We start from the raw sequence: 21,328 nt of genomic DNA, 5'->3' as shown, positions 1-21,328 counted from the left end.
TTAAATTCATACTTATTGATTTTCTAAGCTTCCTAAATTCATGCTACGTTATATTCTATTCACCTAGAATTCATTGCTCTTTTAAAAATTACGATTTATGCATTGTTGTCTCTCAAATATTTAAAATCTACAATTAAGAGTCCTATCTACTCGCTGGCGGTAACCCGCCCTCCCACCCCCTCCACCGGAAGTTCATTCCTCTGTCATCCTGTCAACCTCGGCTGTCTCCCGGAACCCATCTAGTGGCCTTGGCCATCCTCTCCCCTACCTTTGGGTAGCGCATTAAGTTTGAGAAATGTTTGCAGGTTGTAGGTACTGTTTTGCTTATGAATTCTTCCAATTGCAAGTTTTCTTTTCAGGTACACGACACTGCTTTCCCCCTTCCCAGGCTACAGGCCCACACCCCCAACACCCATACTGTTAGGATTGGCACTCTCAACGTCGGTACGCTGAAAGGTAGATCTGGTGAAATTGTTGAGATGCTTGAACGGAGACGAGTAGATATGTGCTGCATCCAGGAAGTAAGATGGAGAGGAGGTTCTGCGAGGTTCCTCACAGGCAAAGAACACAGGTACAAGATTTTCTGGGCAGGGAACACTGACGGGGTCGGGGGCGTAGGAATACTTCTAGCGGAGAAATGGGTGGATAAGGTAATCGAGGTCGTTAGAGTAAGTGACAGAGTACTTAAGATCAGACTAGTGCTTCATCATAGATTAGCTACTGTCATCTCAGCCTATGCACCTCAACCGGGGCTACCAGATGGTCTGAAAGACCAATTCTATGACACCCTCTTGCAAAATACTTCGTCGACGAGTGACAGGGACCTTCTCTTTGTGGCTGGAGACTTCAACGGTCATGTCGGACGTCGTGCTGGAGGCTTCCATGGCATACATGGAGGCTATGGCTTCGGTTCCCGCAACGAGGAGGGAACCAGACTGCTGGAGTTCTGTGATGCAACCAATCTTATGGTCTGCAATACCAACTTCAGGAAACCTGCCAGTCACCTAGTCACCTACCGCTCCGGCAGACACTCTAGCCAAATCGACTACATCCTCGCCAGAAATAGGGAAAGAGGGCGGCTTATAAATACCAAAACCTACCCTGGCGAAGAATGTACCCCACAACATAGATTAGTAGTTAGCGACTTTGGGATCAAGGCAAAATGGGTGCCCAGAATTAGACAGGCTTGGAGAAGAAGGGACAGAGACTTAGAGACAAGTTACTTGAAGCATTTAACGAAATAGAAGGGGATATAGCATCATACAACGTGGAAGACAATTGGAGATTTCTGCGGGACAACCTGTTGAAAGCCACCGACCAGATTTGTGGGTGGTGTAAGGTCCCCTCCCGACCCAGAGTAACGTGGTGGTGGAACAAGGAGGTAGACAGGGCTATTAGACAAAAGAAACAGGCTTGGAAGGACTGGAAGAATGGTGGTAGCAGGGAATTGTACCAATGTGCCAGAAGGGAGGCTAGGCGACAAGTTTATTTAGCCAGAGGGGAAGCAGATAAGGAAAGATTTGCCAATGTTCTGCGCCGTGAGGACCAAAGACTCGAGGTATTTCGTGTTGCAAGACAGTGTAGGAGAGAGAATAGTTATGTTGTAGGAGAGAAATGTGTTCGCATGGATGATGGTACGCTTGCATTAAATGAGGATGCAAAGAAAGAGGTCTGGAGATGCCACTACGATAGATTGCTTAATAAAGAGAATGAATGGGAGAAAGAGAGCCTGCCGTATGTCGACCCAATAGAGGGACCAGCTATCCGAGTTGATAGTACCAGGGTAGATAAAGCAATTAAGAGTATGAAGACCGGGAAAGCCCCCGGCCCATCAGGAATCACTGCAGAGATGCTCAAAATATCTGGCAGTGTTGGCTATAGCCTAGTCACCCGTATTACGAACCAGGTGATACACGAAGGAGTCATACCCAATGACTGGTGTAGCAGCATCATAGTCAACTGCTACAAAGGTAAAGGTGACGCTTTAGATACAAATAATTACAGAGGCATCAAGCTGTTAGATCAGGTTATGAAAGTTACAGAGAGGGTCATAGCCCAACTAATTAGGGAGCGAATCAATTTAGATGAGATGCAGTTTGGGTTCGTGCCAGGTAAAAGCACTACTGATGCCTTATTTCTAGTGAGACAGTTGCAGGAGAAATACCTAGCTAAGGATAAACCTCTGTACCTGGCTTTCGTTGACATGGAGAAAGCCTTTGACAGGGTCCCCCGATCCCTTATCTGGTGGTCAATGAGGAAACTTGGGATAGAAGAATGGTTAGTGAGAGATGTGCGAGCCATGTACAGAGATGCTGCCAGTAAGGTGAGGGTTGGAAATGAGTACAGCAATGAATTCCGGGTAGAGGTAGGGGTCCACCAAGGTTCCGTCCTCAGCCCCCTCTTATTTATCATAGTCCTCCAGGCAATCACAGAGGAGTTCAAGACAGGTTGCCCCTGGGAGCTCCTCTATGCTGATGACCTTGCACTAATTGCGGGGTCACTATCAGAACTAGAGGAGAAGTTTCAGGTGTGGAAGCAAGGTCTATAAACTGAAGGGCCTTAGAGTCAACCTAGCTAAAACCAAAATCCTAATAAGTAGGAAGGTAGATAAAACACAAACCCCTTCAGGTAGATGGCCCTGCTCAGTATGTAGAAAAGGAGTAGGTAGTAACTCTATAAGATGTACCCGGTGCAAGCTATGGACACATAAGAGGTGCAGCAACATCAAAGGCAGGTTAACTAGCAAGTTAGTTTTTGTTTGTGGCAGATGTTCAGGTGCAATAAAGACTGTAAACAAACAGGAAACAACTTCTATCTCATTCCAGGGTGAAAAACTAGAGGTAGTCGATAGCTTCCGCTATCTGGGCGACCAAGTTAGTAGTGGGGGTGGGTGCACTGAAAGTGTAGCTGCTAGAATAAGAATAGCCTGGGCAAAGTTTAGAGAGCTCTTACCCCTGCTGGCGACAAAGGGACTCTCACTCAGAGTAAAAGGCAGACTGTATGACGCATGCGTACGAACAGCCATGCTACATGGCAGTGAAACATGGGCTGTAACTGCTGAGGACATACGTAAGCTCGCAAGGAATGAAGCCAGTATGCTCCGTTGGATGTGTAATGTCAATGTGAATACCCGTCAGAGTGTAAGTATCTTGAGAGAAAAGCTGAACATTAGAAGCATCAGTTGTGGCGTGCAAGAGAGAAGATTGCGCTGGTATGGACATGTGGTGAGAATGGAGGAGGATAGCTGCGTGAAAAAGTGCCACACCCTAACAGTTGAGGGAACCCGTGGAAGAGGTAGGCCCAGGAAGACCTGGGCTGAGGTGGTGAGGCAAGACCTTCGTACATTGGGCCTCACCGAGGCGATGACTACTGACCGAGACCTTTGGAAATGTGCTGTGCGTGAGAAGACCCGGCAAGCCAAGTAAGATCGTTGCCAGTGCCCCTGGACTGGTTCTTGTGCGGGTGGCACATGAGATGCACCATTTTGAGCGTGGCCGTTGCCAGTACCGCCTGACTGGCTCCCGTAGGATTTTCGAGCGAGATCGTTGCCAGTGCACCTGGACTGGCTTGTGCGGGTGGCACATAAAAGACACCATTTCGAGCGTGGCCGTTTTCGTGCGGGTGACACGTAAAAGCACCCACTACACTCTCTGAGTGGTTGGCGTTAGGAAGGGCATCCAGCTGTAGAAACTCTGCCAAATTAGACTGGAGCCTGGTGTTGCCATCCGGTTTCACCAGTCCTCAGTCAAATCGTCCAACCCATGCTAGCATGGAAAGTGGACGTTAAACGATGATGATGATGATGATGATTCAGGCTAATCAACGGCAGCATTCGTCCTATTTTTTTAACTGCCATGTTGGCTTGGCGATAACTATTAATATACATATATATATATATATATATATATATATATATATATATACACACACACACACACACACACACACACACACACACACACATATATATATGCACGCACACACACACACACATACATACATATATATCAAAATAATTAGATAATAATCTATGCTTTCAGGAGATTGAAGTAACATCTGGCTTGGATAATGACATGGAGGTAGACTTCAATAAAGAAGCCATCCTGGTTCTTGAGAAAGAAATTGAGAGTCTACAGAGGCCATATAGAGAAGCTGTTGAATTAAAACATAGTCTTGAAAAAGAACTACAAAACAAGAACGATGAAATAAAAGCCACAAGGCTTCTACTTGAGAGGTAGTTTTTGTTGTTCTTTTTCTGTAACTTTCTTCCATGGATCTCAGTGAGGTGGTACTTGGTCTATATAGAAGTTATAGTGTTACTATATTGATGGTTATGGTAATAGTACACAGTTATAGTGATATTATATAAAGGTTTGTAGTAACATAATATAGATGTTACAGAAGAGGAGGGAAAATTGTCCTTTTGGTTTAGCTTTAGTTTTTGGCATCTCTGGAAGTGTAGGTAGTTGCCCTATGATAACCCCACTGATAGGAGCTTTATCCAAATGCTTGAAAGAGAATGAACTCTATTAAAAGTATTCATGGACTAGAAACTGATGTTATACAGGATAACATGTTGAGCAACCATATACTACAGAATTGCATTAAGATAACTCATACCCAAGTCAAATAATGTGTGTTTATGTGCATATATGCACCCCAACACATTATTTGACTTGGGTATTCATGCATGTGTATGTATGAATATGTTTCTTTCACACTCTACATATGGATCAGTTGTTTTACAATTATCCAGGCGCAGGAGTGGCTGTGTGGTAAGTAGCTTGCTTACCAACCACATGGTTCCGGGTTCAGTCCTACTGTATGTCACCTTGGGCAACTGTCTTCTATTATAGCTTCAGGCCAACCAAAGCCTTGTGAGTGGATTTGGTAAATGAAAACTGAAAGAAGCCTGTCGTATATATATATATATATATATATATATATATGTATGTAAATGTGTTTAAATGTACACTAATTTTTATATGAAGAATATGTCTATTAACTTTGTATACATACTAGGCCACTGGTAGAAAAAAAAAATTTCTATAATTTTTCTTACCCTATATTAATTTTAAGAAATGATTTTAGCAACTTCTGAGGTTTAATCAGAATTTTTATTTGCTGCCGATTGAATCTGCACTTGCGCAGAGGATTTGAAAAATTATAATATATAAGGATGAGACACATGTTATTTGGTCTCTAATTTATATGTTAATGTTTTGGCGTATCTGCTGGTGAGAACTTCACCTTGCAAATTATTTTATTTGCAAATTAAAGTTCAAAACCTGAGGTCCAGCTGTAAAACATGATAAATGTTTTTATTTTTCATTCCCTTCAAAATTGCTCTTAACTGTGGTTTGGACTTTTTGGCTGTTCTTTCTAGTATGTCAGGCAACCTGTTTAAGGGCTTGCCTCTTTGTGTTTAAATGTACACTAATTTATATATATATATATATATATATATATATATATATATATGTATATGTATGCATGTGTGTATGTATGTGCGTGTGTTTGTGTATCTGTGTTTGTACCCCAACTATCGCTTGACAACCAATGTTGGTGTGTTTACGTCCCCATAACTTAGCAGTTCGGCAAAAGAGATCGATAGAATAAGTACTAGGCTTACAAAGACTGAGTCCTGGGGTCGATTTGTTCGACTAAAGGTGGTACTGCAGCATGGCCACAGTCAAATGACTGAAAAGAATAAAAGAATATAGCGGGTTTATGACTTTATACAGAAGATACAATGAACACTCAAATACCTTCTATATGTAGCCATAATGAATTCATATATCGGTGCAAGGTAATGAATCTTTAAAGGAAGACCATAATGGATTAAATTATATGCTGCTTAATTATCAGCATCTGCTAATTTACTTGAAAGTCATTTTGGCTAGTTAACCACCTTCTACAATAGTAATAAGAATTGGGAGAACACATAATACACAGATTGTATCATCATCATCATCATCATCATCATCATCATCTCATCATCCGTTTTCCGTACTGACATATGAGTGTGTGTGTTTACAATTATGGTCCAAGTAAAAGTTTAAAGTATGATTATGAATGTGATTTGTAAAGGATAGTGGAATAACTTAAATGGTAAAGTGCCAAACTAAATACATTCTAGGATTTAGTTACATTTCCTATCCATGTTAGTCCAAATTCCTTATCCAATTTGATTTTCAATCCTTCCTTGAAGAACCTAATTACTGAGGTTAATTCATCGTCATCATCATTTAACATTTGTTTTCCATGCTGCCATGGATTGGACAGCTTGATAAAGCTGGCAAATAGAGAGCTGCACCAGGATCCATTTGTCTGTTCTGGCATGGCTTCTATGGCTGGTGGATGCCCTTCCTAATGCCAATCACTTTACAGAGTGTACTGGATGCTTTTTACATGGTACCAGCTGTGAGGGGGGGTGGAACCAAGGAAAGTGGTATAATTGAGGGACAGATATAATTGTCTTACTATAGAGGAGATATTTGGCTACCCCAGTAGGACAAGGAAAGAGAAGAAGGCGAGAGTTAGTGAGAAAAATAGAAAACAGTCAGAGTAAGAGAGAGAAAAATAGATGGTGTTCAAGATGTATTGGGACTTATCCACAGGGAACATTAGGGACAGTATATATAATAAAGAAGTGATAGAAGGGGCATATTCCATAAAAGTGTGATGGGAGATGTTTAAAGATAGGGAGGATGTGATTGTAGCAAATGATGGTGAGAGAAATTAGAGTGGCTGCAAGGTGAGTATGTTATATTTGTGAGTGCATGTTAAATCAACTGCACCAATCCTCAAAACATTGTGGCCTTGCGCTTATTTTAGAATTATCAATATATTTGATCTGTTAAAAAAAAAAGCTCTTTACATTGTCATGAAAAGAAGTGTTTACTAGAGGAAAAATATGGTTTTCACATGAATACATGAAGTACAAATACAATGGTATTACTCTCTCTGGGAATCAAAAACGGTTTTAAGATTTGCTTTACTGAGAACAATCTCCACACTATAGTACACATCACCTATAAATATTGATTTCTAACATTAACTAAAGACCACACATTTTGAAGGGGGCGATGTACTTAACTGAATCATCCTCAGTGTATGAATGGTAATTTTTAATCATCACCCAAGGAATATAAAATGCAAAACATAATTTGAACTGAAAATTTAGTGTGACTATCTACCACAAGGCATTTAGTTTTGCACTTAACATTTCCATTCCTTGTTCATCTGAAAATAATACAATGATGATGATGATGATTTCACATCATCTACTGCATCTTCTTAAAGCAATTATCTTCACTCTTCATTTTACATCATTTACCTCATTTTGTTAACAACAATTATCTTTACCATACTGAAAAATTGTTTCATGTATATATTTCACACAGCATATATTTTAAGAACATCAGGTTTTACAAATATACATTTGTTATGCTTTTGATATCATCATCATTTAATGTCCAGTTTTCCATGCTTTCATGAGTCAGACAGAATTCATTGATGCAAATTCTCTATAGTGGGATGCCAACCTTTATCTTTTTCCAAACAAGTTAATATTTCTCATGACCAAACTTGTTTTTCATGGAAATCTGGAAATGAACAACATTGCTTATATGATGATAATGATGCTCATTTACAAACATCATATGATGTCAAGACAAGGGCACACACAAACAAGCACATGCACACACACACACACACACACACACACACACGATGGATGTTTTTCAGTTCCCATCTATCAAATCCACTCACAAGGTTTTATAATCAGCCTGGGTCCATAGTAAAAATACTTACTCCAGGGAGCTATGCAGTGGGATTGAACCTAAAACCACATGACTGGGAAGCAAGTTTCTTAACCACTCATCCTGTACTTACTGCCACTCTGCAAAACAAATTTTTTTTTTCATTTCTCTAGGTAATGATTATTGTCATTAGACATGATTTTCGCGCAAACCTTTGATGATGCCTACACACTATAACAAAATTTTGAAATATGTTTGGGACTGGACTTAGCAAAAATTTCATTTACTGGAAGTCTCCTCCTCCTCCTCAGATGGTTAATCTAATTAATTCAGCCCCTATGATTTGCAAAAATGGATTAAGTTGGAAGCTAATTCTTTCTCTAATATTAGTAACAACATACAAAGCATCTATATTTCTCTACATGAGCTCATTTCTTTTATATATGATTTATATAAGCTAGATTTTAAATATTCCATAATCTGCCTTGACCATTTTGATGATAATTATACTTTGCAGATGTATTATAGTCAGTGGTCCTTGATAGTTACAGCATACTGGAGGAGGTTTGGGTCTAATTGTTTCCCTGTAGAGTCAAATTATTATAAAAAGGGATGGCCTCCTCTCCTACATTAAGAACTGGTTTAATGTTGAAGGGCTAAAATTTGAATCTTCTCACACTGAATCTTGGAAATGTCAAGTCTCTGAAATCACTGATGATAATCTGAAAAAAATCAATAATTCTAGGTAATTTCTGTCATCCACCTCATAGTATACAGGAAATGTTTCATAATGATTTTGATTCAATGACTTTGATTCAAAACATAAAGCAAAAAGTTAATGAACTCATATTCATGGATGATTTCAATGCACTTCAAATTAATAGCAGTGAATTTGTGGGTGAATGCTTTTGTGACACAAATGGGTAATAATTTATGTCCCAATATAACTTTGCCAACTCAATTCTGATAAAACTGCCTGCCTAATTATTTTGCAATTTCTCCTACCACCATTTTCTCTATTTCGGAAATTTTGTTCAATTGTTTATCTGATTACTTGCCTTATTTTGCATTTTTTGATGAATTGATAAAGCCTGATCGCATCAACATTAAAATGAATCGATATGAAACTATTCAGATAAAATTAGATCATAATCAATTACAAAGTGAACTAGCAGAAACAAATCCTGTTACAACTTTTGAATAGTGATGATTTTAATGTAAATACTGCATGTCCTCTTTCAATTATTACACATAAAATAAATCATCTAACATTCTGAAACACTGTTAAGTTCAATAAATATAAACATAGAAAAGAACCATGAATGACAAATGGAATTTTGATTTCTATGACAAAAAGGTGACCATATAGAACTGTTAATGATTAAGGATTCAGTTAGTTGAAGAGAAAATTGTTTAAAAAACAAATATTCTGTCTTACATTCAACATATTAAAAAATTTACATAAAATGCTGAACTTCACTATTACTCAAGCCCTATTTTATCAATATAAAAATATTTAAAAGCATCACCAACTATCAAAAAGCTCTTAATTGAGAACTGAAATAAAACTAAATTTATCCATTGATTATTTTATTTATCATGATAGAATGATTGGAGATACAAGGCAAAATTACAGAACATTTTAATAGATATTTCTGTAGCATAGGACATACTTTTATAAATACTTTCCTTAAAAGGCTATCTGCAGTTTCTGAAAAATTATCTTCATCCTTCATTTCCCATAATCTACCTCATCTTGTTAATAGCAAGTACCTTATCCCTTCATTTCATTTCATCTACCTCATCTTATTAATAATATTTATGATCTTCACCCACTCATTTTCACATCATTATCTTTCCTTGTTAACAACTGTTATTATCTCTACTCTTCAGTTTACATTATTACCTAATCTTATTAACTACAGTCATCCAACCCATGCCAACATGGAAACAAGTGTTAAATGATGATGATGACGGTGACAAGGGGGGGAGAAGAGGAGAGCAATTATTGATCGTTTGGGTTTTCATCTTGTATGTAACGTTATATTACATTATCAATGACTGCCTTTCACTTGGTTTCAGTCTGAAGTCAAAGGAATCGGAATGGTGTTCAGTTGTAGAGAAAGAGTCCAGTGATACCTTAATCTACAATTGTATAATGGCATCCTCCTTTCTTTCTTACTGTTCCCCATTTAACATTCAAACCAGGTTAGTGGTCTTCTCATCTATATATATGTTGTTGTTCAAATTTTAAATACCTTCAGTCAGTTTATACATTGAATACCTTTATAGAGCATGTGACAGAACAGTTGCCTAAGTTTAATTGTTCTATCTGACCACCTCATTTACTGTATCTATATTTCTCTTATAATAGTATGACTACTCAACCCATTCCAAACCTGTTAACCAACCATGTATGTGTGTATATACATATATTTTCTATGATAGAAACATTTCAGTCAAAATAAGGTTTTTAGTTTTACACTGTCAAAATTTGTCATTAATATTTTATGAATTTTGAGGATACATTGATGTTAGGGTTTTACACGTGTGAATTCAGAATGCTGTAAATGTTAGTTCTTTTCTATTCAATGTAATTTAGTGAATTTAGTAGAAAGAAGATATATATTAGAGTATCATGCATATTCTGCAATATAAGATTTATGGTATTTATTATATTCCCAGAAGGTTTTTCAATTTTACCACTGAAGTTTATCTTCATCTGTTAATCTGTCATTTCAGAGAAAAGATATGCAATCAGTTAAAAAAAATATGCTCTGAGCATGGTTTTTCTCAAAACTGCCATCAGGTTTTTGAAGATTTGAGTCCACATGAATTTTTGTTCCCTCCTGTAAGTAGCAATTATCTAAGAACTGTTCCTTCACTATTATCAATTTTTATTATTTTTAACACTCTTGTGGGAGCTTTCTACACTACAACAGTTACAGGTATTACCAAATATAGTAAATTCTGAAATCAGAGAGAAGTAGTGAAAGTTCATGTCATCAGCAATCAATCCTAAAGTCACTTTATAGAAAATTTTGATGGGTTCAGTTCTCATGAGAAGTGAAGAATCTACTGCTCTTGCACTTCACATGAGATGAAGACCAAGGGCTAGCACCATTAGATTTCTTCACTCCTCATAATAATTAGACTTAGCAAATTCTTCTATGTCCTCTCCTATTATCAGATGAAGTGACCATTTAATGGAGCCTTCTACATTACAATAGATACAGGTGTTAGTACTATTGCAACCTATTACACTGACTACCTAATGTCAAAGGACAAAAAGATTGACATATATGCTTTCTTTAATTAAAAGTTTTCCGGAATATTTATTTCTGACACTGTTACAGCTAGATGACTTTCCTTTTACTAACCACTATAATGAGATAAACCTTGTGTGTTTGCTTCTGTAGTGAGACATAAATGACGTTGCCATCCCAGTCTAAGAGTAAGTTCTGTTTTACTGTAGCCTGAGTGAAAGTCAGCAAAACAGGAGTATAGAAAATTATTGAAAAGTACTGGGATGAGAATAAAGAGAAATGAGACACATACATTAGGAAAACACAAGATAAGTGACTTTATAAATTAATGTAGAAGGACCTGTTTGTTGTGTGCTAGGATCTTTCCATTGATGACCCACTCAGTTTAATGTCCCACGTGGTCCTAGGGATTCAATGACAAAGATTATTGCTTTATAACAAAAGGTTATTACTTAGTAGTATGAGGGTTCTACTTAATGACACAAAGATTATAAGTTAATAATTTGATGATTAAGGATTGTTATTTAATTGCATAAAACTTTTTTTTTCTTTTAGCTTCTAAGAGTTGAGCTTGAATTATCTTCTTCCCTACCTACAAGTAAGGTTTTCCTGGAAAATTGCTGTTTCTTTGTGGATGATAAAATGTGGACAACATGGCCAATATTGTGTGACCCTAACTGTTGGGCTTTAGAATGTCAGCAGATCTTTTTGAAAAGCGACTTTGTTACTGTGCCTTTTAATGTAAGTCAAATCATTTGTCATTTCTGTTTTCTGATATGTGGGCAGTGGATTGGTTGAATCAACAAGAACATCACACAAAATGCCTTGCAGAGATTTGAATTCACTCTATGTTCTGAATTTAAATCCCTCTAATGTCATCTTAGCTTTCAAACTTCTGGGTTGATAAAACAAGTACAAATTGCTTTTGTATCTAAGTTTAGTCTGGTTTAGGAAGCTGGTTAAAAGTATTAATACAGTGTTAATGTCATGCAGAAAGAACTAGAGAGAGAGCCTTAGAATATTTCTCTTCTAATTGAGATGGATTTCATTTACATAATTCCTTCTTCTTCTGTTTGGATCTGCAGAATAGTTTAATGTACCTGCTTATTACTGGTACTGCATTTTTCACATCTGATGTTACTAGAATCCATAAATGAACAATGTCAAAAAGCCTAGTGGTAGGTAATTCATTCCATGCTAGGACCCTTTTTACTGCTATCACATCATCCTTTGCAGTTTCTCTTCTGTTCTTCTGGATTATTATTGTTTCTGTCATTATTACTATTTATTTAAGTTGAAGTCCACCAGGATCAGATTCTCCCATGTCAATAAAATAAACACCAGTTAAGTGTTGAAATGCATTGTCTTGTGCTTGTGTTAAAAATTCATCTTCATCATCATCATTATTAGTATTACTTTCTCTATCTTTTCCTTGTTTCAGGCTTTGGACTCTCAACTAGAGATGTGTTTGAATGAAGGTCTCATATTATTTGTTACTAATTGTGATTCTCAGAAACTACATACTAATCCACTACTTCTCTCAGTCATCTTTGCTTACAGAAGGTTCATACAAGCAACACACACCTTCAAGATATGGGTAAGTCTTGTCTATTTTTATTAATTATAGGAAAGTTTAAGTTGATATAGTTAAGACTGGTTGTAGTAACACAGCTGAGTCATTATAGCACAGCTAAGTAATTGTAACACCACTTGGTTACTGCAATAGTCCATTCCTTATGCAATCCTAATGTAACACAAATGGTTGTAAAAACCATGAAATAAAGTATTACAGATATCTGGATTGTGAAATCTGTATGAAGAGACCCTTTAAGAACAAACCCTGTACTTCATTGGTTGGTACTGCCACTGCAAGTCAACAGTTGACAACTCAGAACCTCTCATGATTAACTTTTGTACATGTTGTTGTCGATCTGTGATTGTAGTTTGGGTTGAAACCTGTCTCCTTTGATCTAGAAGTTATGATCTACTGAATGGGTTGAAACTGTTAATTATTTTATATGGGTTTAACAAAAGATTATTTATATAATTCTTCCTCCATTGTTGCTAATCTAGTTGAGTATCATTTCAAACCAGAATCCACTTCACATTGATTTCCAATGTTGCTAAAAAATATACTAGTCATATACTGAGATTTTTTTTTTCAATAAACTTTACCCCTTTTCGCCATCAGTTTTTAGCCTTGTATCAATGTGATAAATCAACGTAAAATAAATAAATAAAGGGATTTCTAGGTAGGAATAAGCACACAGAAGTACAGGAGCTGGTTGGATAGAGGGTTAATGGACAGAGAGATGGTAGGTGAACATAAGAATGGATACTGAGAGGGTAAATAAAAATATCAGTTGGGTAGATGGGTATTTATGTATTTTATTTGACTGTCTATAAATTAATAGGGAATAAAACAAAAACAAAGTTAAACAGTTGTGGACAGAAAACTAAGACATCCATAGTTAAACAATAAAACAGTCAATGTTTAAAGTTAAACAATGAAAATGTCAAAGCTTTTAGGCTAAGCTGCCCTCTTATAAAATTTCTGATTAATAAGAAAATACAAAAAAAGATAAAGTAATTTAACATAGCATGAAATATAGAATATTTCATAGGACAGTATGGTATATAATCCAGAATGTAGTAGAGACTATAGTTTAAAGTATAATACAGAATGTTATCATTTAATGTCTAGTTTCCATGCTGGTATGGGTTAAATGGTTTAACAGGATCTAATGATTCGAAGAACTACCTCATTTTTTAATATCTGCTTTGACATGGTTTCTATAACTAGATGTCTTTCACATATGTATGTGTGTGTACTTCACCATCATCATTTAATGTCTGAGATAATGATGACATGTAAGTGTGTATTGTATACATTACAGAGTATAACATAGGATATATCATAGGATGTTTATGGTATAAAGAATAGAATTACATTTCTATTGTTATGAATTAAATTTTTTTTTAATTAACTAAATTGGAATATCTAAATTGGAATATCTAATTAACTAAATTGGAATATCTAATATCATCATCGTTTAACGTCCGCTTTCCATGCTAGCATGGGTTGGACGATTTGACTGAGGACTGGTGAAACCGGATGGCAACACCAGGCTCCAGTCTGATTTGGCAGAGTTTCTACAGCTGGATGCCCTTCCTAACGCCAACCACTCAGAGAGTGTAGTGGGTGCTTTTACGTGTCACCCGCACGAAAACGGCCACGCTCGAAATGGTGTCTTTTATGTGCCACCCGCACAAGCCAGTCCAGGTGCACTGGCAACGATCTCGCTCGAAAATCCTACGGGAGCCAGTCAGGCGGTACTGGCAACGGCCACGCTCAAAATGGTGCATCTCATGTGCCACCCGCACAAGAACCAGTCCAGGGGCACTGGCAACGATCTTACTTGGCTTGCCGGGTCTTCTCATGCACAGCACATTTCCAAAGGTCTCGGTCAGTAGTCATCGCCTCGGTGAGGCCCAATGTACGAAGGTCTTGCCTCACCACCTCAGCCCAGGTCTTCCTGGGCCTACCTCTTCCACGGGTTCCCTCAACTGTTAGGGTGTGGCACTTTTTCACGCAGCTATCCTCCTCCATTCTCACCACATGTCCATACCAGCGCAATCGTCTCTCTTGCACGCCACAACTGATGCTTCTAATGTTCAGCTTTTCTCTCAAGATACTTACACTCTGACGGGTATTCACATTGACATTACACATCCAACGGAGCATACTGGCTTCATTCCTTGCGAGCTTACGTATGTCCTCAGCAGTTACAGCCCATGTTTCACTGCCATGTAGCATGGTTGTTCGTACGCATGCGTCATACAGTCTGCCTTTTACTCTGAGTGAGAGTCCCTTTGTCGCCAGCAGGGGTAAGAGCTCTCTAAACTTTGCCCAGGCTATTCTTATTCTAGCAGCTACACTTTCAGCGCACCCACCCCCACTACTAACTTGGTCGCCCAGATAGCGGAAGCTATCGACTACCTCTAGTTTTTCACCCTGGAATGAGATAGAAGTTGTTTCCTGTTTGTTTGCAGTCTTTATTGCACCTGAACATCTGCCACAAACAAGAACTAACTTGCTAGTTAACCTGCCTTTGATGTTGCTGCACCTCTTATGTGTCCATAGCTTGCACCGGGTACATCTTATAGAGTTACTACCTACTCCTTTTCTACATACTGAGCAGGGCCATCTACCTGAAGGGGTTTGTGTTTTATCTACCTTCCTACTTATTAGGATTTTGGTTTTAGCTAGGTTGACTCTAAGGCCCTTCAATTCTAGACCTTGCTTCCACACCTGAAACTTCTCCTCTAGTTCTGATAGTGACCCCGCAATTAGGGCAAGGTCATCAGCATAGAGGAGCTCCCAGGGGCAACCTGTCTTGAACTCCTCTGTGATTGCCTGGAGGACTATGGTAAATAATAGGGGGCTGAGGACGGAACCTTGGTGGACCCCTACCTCTACCCGGAATTCATTGCTGTACTCATTTCCAACCCTCACCTTACTGGCAGCATCTCTGTACATGGCTCGCACAGCTCTCACTAACCATTCTTCTATCCCAAGTTTCCTCATTGACCACCAGATAAGGGATCGGGGGACCCTGTCAAAGGCTTTCTCCATGTCAACGAAAGCCAGGTACAGAGGTTTATCCTTAGCTAGGTATTTCTCTTGCAACTGTCTCACTAGAAATAAGGCATCAGTAGTGCTTTTACCTGGCACGAACCCAAACTGCATCTCATCTAAATTGATTCGCTCCCTAATTAGTTGGGCTATGACCCTCTCTGTAACTTTCATAACCTGATCTAACAGCTTGATGCCTCTGTAATTATTTGTATCTAAAGCGTCCCCTTTACCTTTGTAGCAGTTGACTATGATGCTGCTACACCAGTCATAGGGTATGACTCCTTCGTGTATCACCTGGTTCGTAATACGGGTGACTAGGCTATAGCCAACACTGCCAGATATTTTGAGCATCTCTGCAGTGATTCCTGATGGGCCGGGGGCTTTCCCGGTCTTCATACTCTTAATTGCTTTATCTAGCCTGGTACTATCAACTCGGATAGCTGGTCCCTCTATTGGGTCGACATAAGGCAGGCTCTCTTTCTCCCATTCATTCTCTTTATTAAGCAATCTATCGTAGTGGCATCTCCAGACCTCTTTCTTTGCATCCTCATTTAATGCAAGCGTACCATCATCCATGCGAACACATTTCTCTCCTACAACATCACTATTCTCTCTCCTACACTGTCTTGCAACACGAAATTGGAATATCTAATTAACTAAATTGGAATATCTAATGATATAAAACATAAAGGATTTTGTTTTTCAGACTGGTGACCTTGAAGTAGAATGCAACCCCTCATTCCGACTCTACCTTCATACATCAAGTGATGCCTCCTTAATATCTGATACCCTCTCTCCATATCTGACCATAATCACATTTTCACAGTCATACGAGTGTTTATACAAAGATTTGTTCCTCAGATGTATTAACCAGGAAAAATCTCAGCTCAAAGATGAACGAAACCATTTTTTACAAGTAACCATCATCTTTCATGTATTTCATGTTTGTTTTAATGCAATTGTTTCTTAGTTGTATCAGTCTTTTATGCAAAACTGCTAAGTTATGGGGATGTAAACAAACCAGCACCAGTTGTCAAGTGATGGTGGGAGACAAATGCAAACACAGACACACAAACAAATCATCATCATCATCATCATCATCATCTTCATTTAATGTCTGCTTTCTATGTTGGCATGGGTTTGATGGTTTGACAGAAATTGGCCAGCTGGGGAGCTACCCAGCTTCCAATTGTCTATTTCAGCATAGTTTCTATTGTTGGATGCCCTTCCTCACACCAACCGCTTCACAGACTATACTGGGTACTTTTTATGTGACAGTGGCACAGGCACCTTTATGTGGAACCAGCCTGGATGCTTTTACATGGCACCAGCACAGGCACTTTTATGCAGCACTGGCACTTTTAGGTGACACCACCACCTGCAAGCCCTAAAGAAAAGGGCACTCAGCTGAGAAAGGGATGCAGAGGACATATGTGGTTGAAAAGCAAACTCCTTAGTCCCACCTATTAGATAAGTGTCTTCTACTATAGCTCCAGTCTGGCCAATGCTTTGTGAGTGGATTTGGTTGATAGAAGCTGTATGATAGTCCATCATATATATATATGTATATGTGTGTTTTTACATTCTGCAATGTATTCAGATGAAATTGCTTGAGCAAATGTGTTATGTTGACAATTCTCTGTCATCAAATCACTCCATAGTTCCATGCTCAGGAAGGCAAGTAGAAAAAAAAATCCTTTCCTTTCAAACCAGGTAAGGTCTAGTGTTAAGAAGAACATCCATGCCTCAATAATAAGTTTTCATCCAACATATATTAGTATGGAAAAACAGACATTGACCAAATGAACAATGTGTGTGTGTGTGTATACTCTGCTGGGTCTATGTAAAATTCAGTGCAGTGTATAACAATTACTTTCCTATCCTTTTTGTTTCTCAAATGTTGGAATATGTTATATTTTATATATGTTACATAGATACTTCCCACTGCCACTAATGATCAGTAAAATACTTAACCTGTTACAAAAGAAGTGGTTATCCTGTGATATTGCATTCCAAATGACCTGAAATAGTGTAAATGATAATTGTATTTACTACCCACTTGGTTATTCTTCAGGAGAAATGGGATAAAACTAAGGAGTTTCTTGAAACTGAAGACAAGTTACTAATGGGACTGTGTCAGGAAGTTGACCTGTTGAGGTCAAAGCAAACTGTTAAAGAATTGACTGAACTGGTGAACCAGCATAGTGAAATTAAAGAACGGTAAATGTTTGAAAATTTACTTATATGTTTGTGAAATATACCGTGTGTATGGACCTAAGGGACTATAAACATGTATGGTTGAATGGTTGAAGAAGTTTATTCCACAGTCAGAATTTAAGTTGACTCAAATATCGTAAGGGAAATTGGTTTAATAGAAACTGCATGAAAACATGTTGTATGGTCTATATCTGCTATTCAGAAGGCCAGACTTATGAAAAACTTTGTAACACTGAATCTGCAGGAATTTATGTTAACGGAACAATTATCTGTGGAATACTCAACCACCTACATTACAGTACAATAAGTGAGTAATTCTATGAATCAAATAACTGAAATATTCATCATTGAAATTTATGTGATCTCCTAAGTAATTGTAATATTTATTTCTTTTACTTATTTTAGTCATTGAACTGTGGCCATGCTGGAGCACTGCCTTGAATGGTATAGTCAAACAAATCTCATTGTGAGCTTTACAAATAGTAATTTCCTAAATCAACCCAATTCTTTTTTTAAAATCCAGTACCTATTCAATTGGTCTTTTTTGCAGACATATACATGGCAGACATCTTACAGTTTCTATCTACTAAATCCACTCACAAGGCTTTGGTTGACCCAGAACTATAGTAGAAGACACTTGCCCACAGTGTCACACTGTGGGACTAAAACTTGAAACCATGTGGTTGGGAAGAGCATACACAAAGCCTGAAATTCAGGGAAGGAAGTTAGACAATATTGTTGACTCCTGTACCTGACTAGTACTCTAATTTATTGACTCCTTTCATCTTTGTATGTGTACTCGTGTTATTGTTTGCCAAATCTGAAATTTTTTTGTGTAATGTCACTATTTTTTATTCTTTTGTTAAAGGGTAATTTTTTTCCATTTTCTTGTTTTGAGTTTCTGTAGATTTTCTGGGATTTTTTTTTTTTCTTTTTCCTAAAAACAATGAAATTCTATCTACTCATTTTCTTTCAAGCATGGCTGGCCATTTTATTCTGAGAGGCCATGTTTAAAAAAAAAACTGTCTAATTTTGTGGAAATCTTCCACAAAATATCTCAGACCCCTCCACACACATACAATTGGGAAACCCTTTGCTTTTAGATAATCCAAAATATAAAAAATAACTTTTCTTGTACACCTGGTAAACTCCGAAATCTTCAGAGCTTGTAACATGTAACTCCAATAACCAACATAGACAATGATGAGGGTGTTGATTTTTAATGCTAGTAACAATAAGCCTATCTGATACTTTACCAATCCCAGATGGTTGAAAGACATAACTGACCCCGTTAGGACTTGAACTCAGGATGTTATGGTGGTAGTGATGATTGAGAGGACATCAGTGATTGTGAGGTTGTTATAAATGATAGTGATGATGAATATTATATCAAGCTGATATTTTCCATTATATTGTTTTTTGAGAGTTTTTCCCTGATACTTTCTCCCTTTCTCATCTTCAGATTGTTAACTGTGTTAGAAGAAGAAGAGAATATTCTACGTGAAGCTACAGAACATTTTTCCATTCTTGCCAGTCAAGGAGCAATATGTTACCACACCATGCAACACATGAAGCAACTCTGTCCTCTTTACAGATGCCCTTACTCATCTTTCTTAAAACTATTTAACTCGGTCATTAATGAATTGGATTGGTAAAGTTTGTATTTGAAATTTTTTTAAACAGACTCTCTCTCTTTCTCTTTCTCTCTATCTCTCTTTCTCTTTCTCTCTCTCTCTCTCTCTCTATATATATATATATATATATATATATATATATATATATATATACTTGTGTTGCCTTCTAGCACTTGTGCTGGTGGTACGTTACAAAATCATTCGAGCGAGGTCGTTGCCAGTGCCGCTGGACTGGCTCCCGTGCAGGTGGCATGTAAAAAACACCATTTTGAGCGTGGCTGTTGCCAGAACCGCCTGACTGGCCTTCATGCCGGTGGCACATAAAAGCACCCACTACACTTTCGGAGTGGTTGGCATTAGGAAGGGCATCCAGCTGTAGAAACTCTGTCAGATCAGATTGGAGCCTGGTGCAGCCTCCTGGCTTGCCAGTCCTCAGTCAAATCGTCCAACCCATGCTAGCATGAACTCAGGATGTTATGGTGGTAGTGATGTCAGCATCGCTTGACAACTGATGCTGGTGTGTTTACATCCCAGTAATCTAGCGGTTCAGCAAAAGACGCTGATAGAATAAGTACTAGGCTTACAAAGAACAAGTCCTGGGGTCGATTTGCTCGACTAAAGGCGGTGCTCTAGTATGGCCACAGTCAAATAACTGAAAGAAGTAAAAGAGAGTAAAAGAGTATATATTGTCATTGAAGTTCAAAAATATTCCATATAGCATTAGTATGAAAATAGCACAACCATGCCAAGCAAACAACCAACTTTGTCAACCTTGTACTACTAAATCCAGGAGGCACAATGGCCCAGTGGTTAGGGCAGCGGACTCGCGGTCATAGGATCGCGGTTTCGATTCCCAGACCGGGCGTTGTGAGTGTTTATCGAGCGAAAACACCTAAAAGCTCCACGAGGCTCCGGCAGGGGATGGTGGCGAACCCTGCTGTACTCTTCCACCACAACTTTCTCTCACTCTTACTTCTTGTTTCTGTTGTACCTGTATTTCAAAGGGCCAGCCTTGTCACAGACTGTGTCACGCTGAATATCCCCGAGAAATACGTTAAGGGTACACGTGTCTGTGGATTGCTCAGCCACTTGCATGTTAATTTCACGAGCAGGCTATTCTGTTGATCGGATCAACTGGAACCCCCGACGTCATAAGTGACGGAGTGCCAACAACTACTAAATCCTATCAAATCTCTTCTCTGAAACCCAACTACCAAACTGAAGCTCTTGAGTTAGTCTCTTCCTGGATATGTAAAAATTATTAAAACTCTTAAGACATTTCAAGCCTACATATTTTTTCCAATACCTAAATACAATAATCACCTTCCCCTTTCCTCCCTCCAAACATAAACCTCAAATATAAATATATATATATTGACCACACACACCCACACACACACACACAAATCTGGAAGGGAGTGCATTCCTTCTGAACATTGTGTATGTAACTCCATGGAAAAGTGTTCTCTAGGGCTTCTATGGTATGATAACTTTGAATGGTATTATAACCTCAGAGTCTAGCTGTCTAGTTTGGTAGTTCATGATAAATATGTCTCGTGTAGGAATGTTTATTATGGAATTCATAATATTTACATAATATTTGTAAATAAAGATGTACATTTCTGAATCTCCACAGTACAAATTCTCGTGAAGTTGCTGACCAATTAACTTACCTGGCTAACCGAAACATGATCCAAACACTCAGATATCAAGATCGAATTGTTTTCACTTTATTTCTAGCATTTGAGGTAAGAACTATTGTCACTTATTATCTTCATTTTTTTCTTGTAGAAAAATGTTAGAAAATGA

General features: G+C 38.1%; 1 protein-coding gene across 1 annotated transcript in view; it reads left to right on the top strand.

Annotated features, from left to right (window-relative positions):
* LOC106872129 (uncharacterized) overlaps positions 1-21,328 on the top strand; it is a 185,982-nt gene that overhangs the window by 139,411 nt on the left and 25,243 nt on the right. The window contains exons 73-81 of the mRNA XM_052965662.2: positions 4,041-4,234; positions 9,846-9,971; positions 10,506-10,614; positions 11,585-11,770; positions 12,471-12,626; positions 16,375-16,584; positions 17,743-17,888; positions 19,348-19,536; positions 21,156-21,267. Of these exons, the coding sequence (XP_052821622.2) occupies positions 4,041-4,234; positions 9,846-9,971; positions 10,506-10,614; positions 11,585-11,770; positions 12,471-12,626; positions 16,375-16,584; positions 17,743-17,888; positions 19,348-19,536; positions 21,156-21,267 (1,428 nt within the window). The remainder of the gene's footprint in view (positions 1-4,040; positions 4,235-9,845; positions 9,972-10,505; positions 10,615-11,584; positions 11,771-12,470; positions 12,627-16,374; positions 16,585-17,742; positions 17,889-19,347; positions 19,537-21,155; positions 21,268-21,328) is intronic.

This window comes from Octopus bimaculoides, chromosome 2 (assembly GCF_046866305.1).
Source record: "Octopus bimaculoides isolate indiv1 chromosome 2, ASM4686630v1, whole genome shotgun sequence".
In the NCBI taxonomy this organism is placed as follows: domain Eukaryota; kingdom Metazoa; phylum Mollusca; class Cephalopoda; order Octopoda; family Octopodidae; genus Octopus; species Octopus bimaculoides.
The sequence above is the reverse complement of the archived record's forward strand: the minus strand, read 5'-3'. Positions and strand labels throughout refer to the sequence as shown.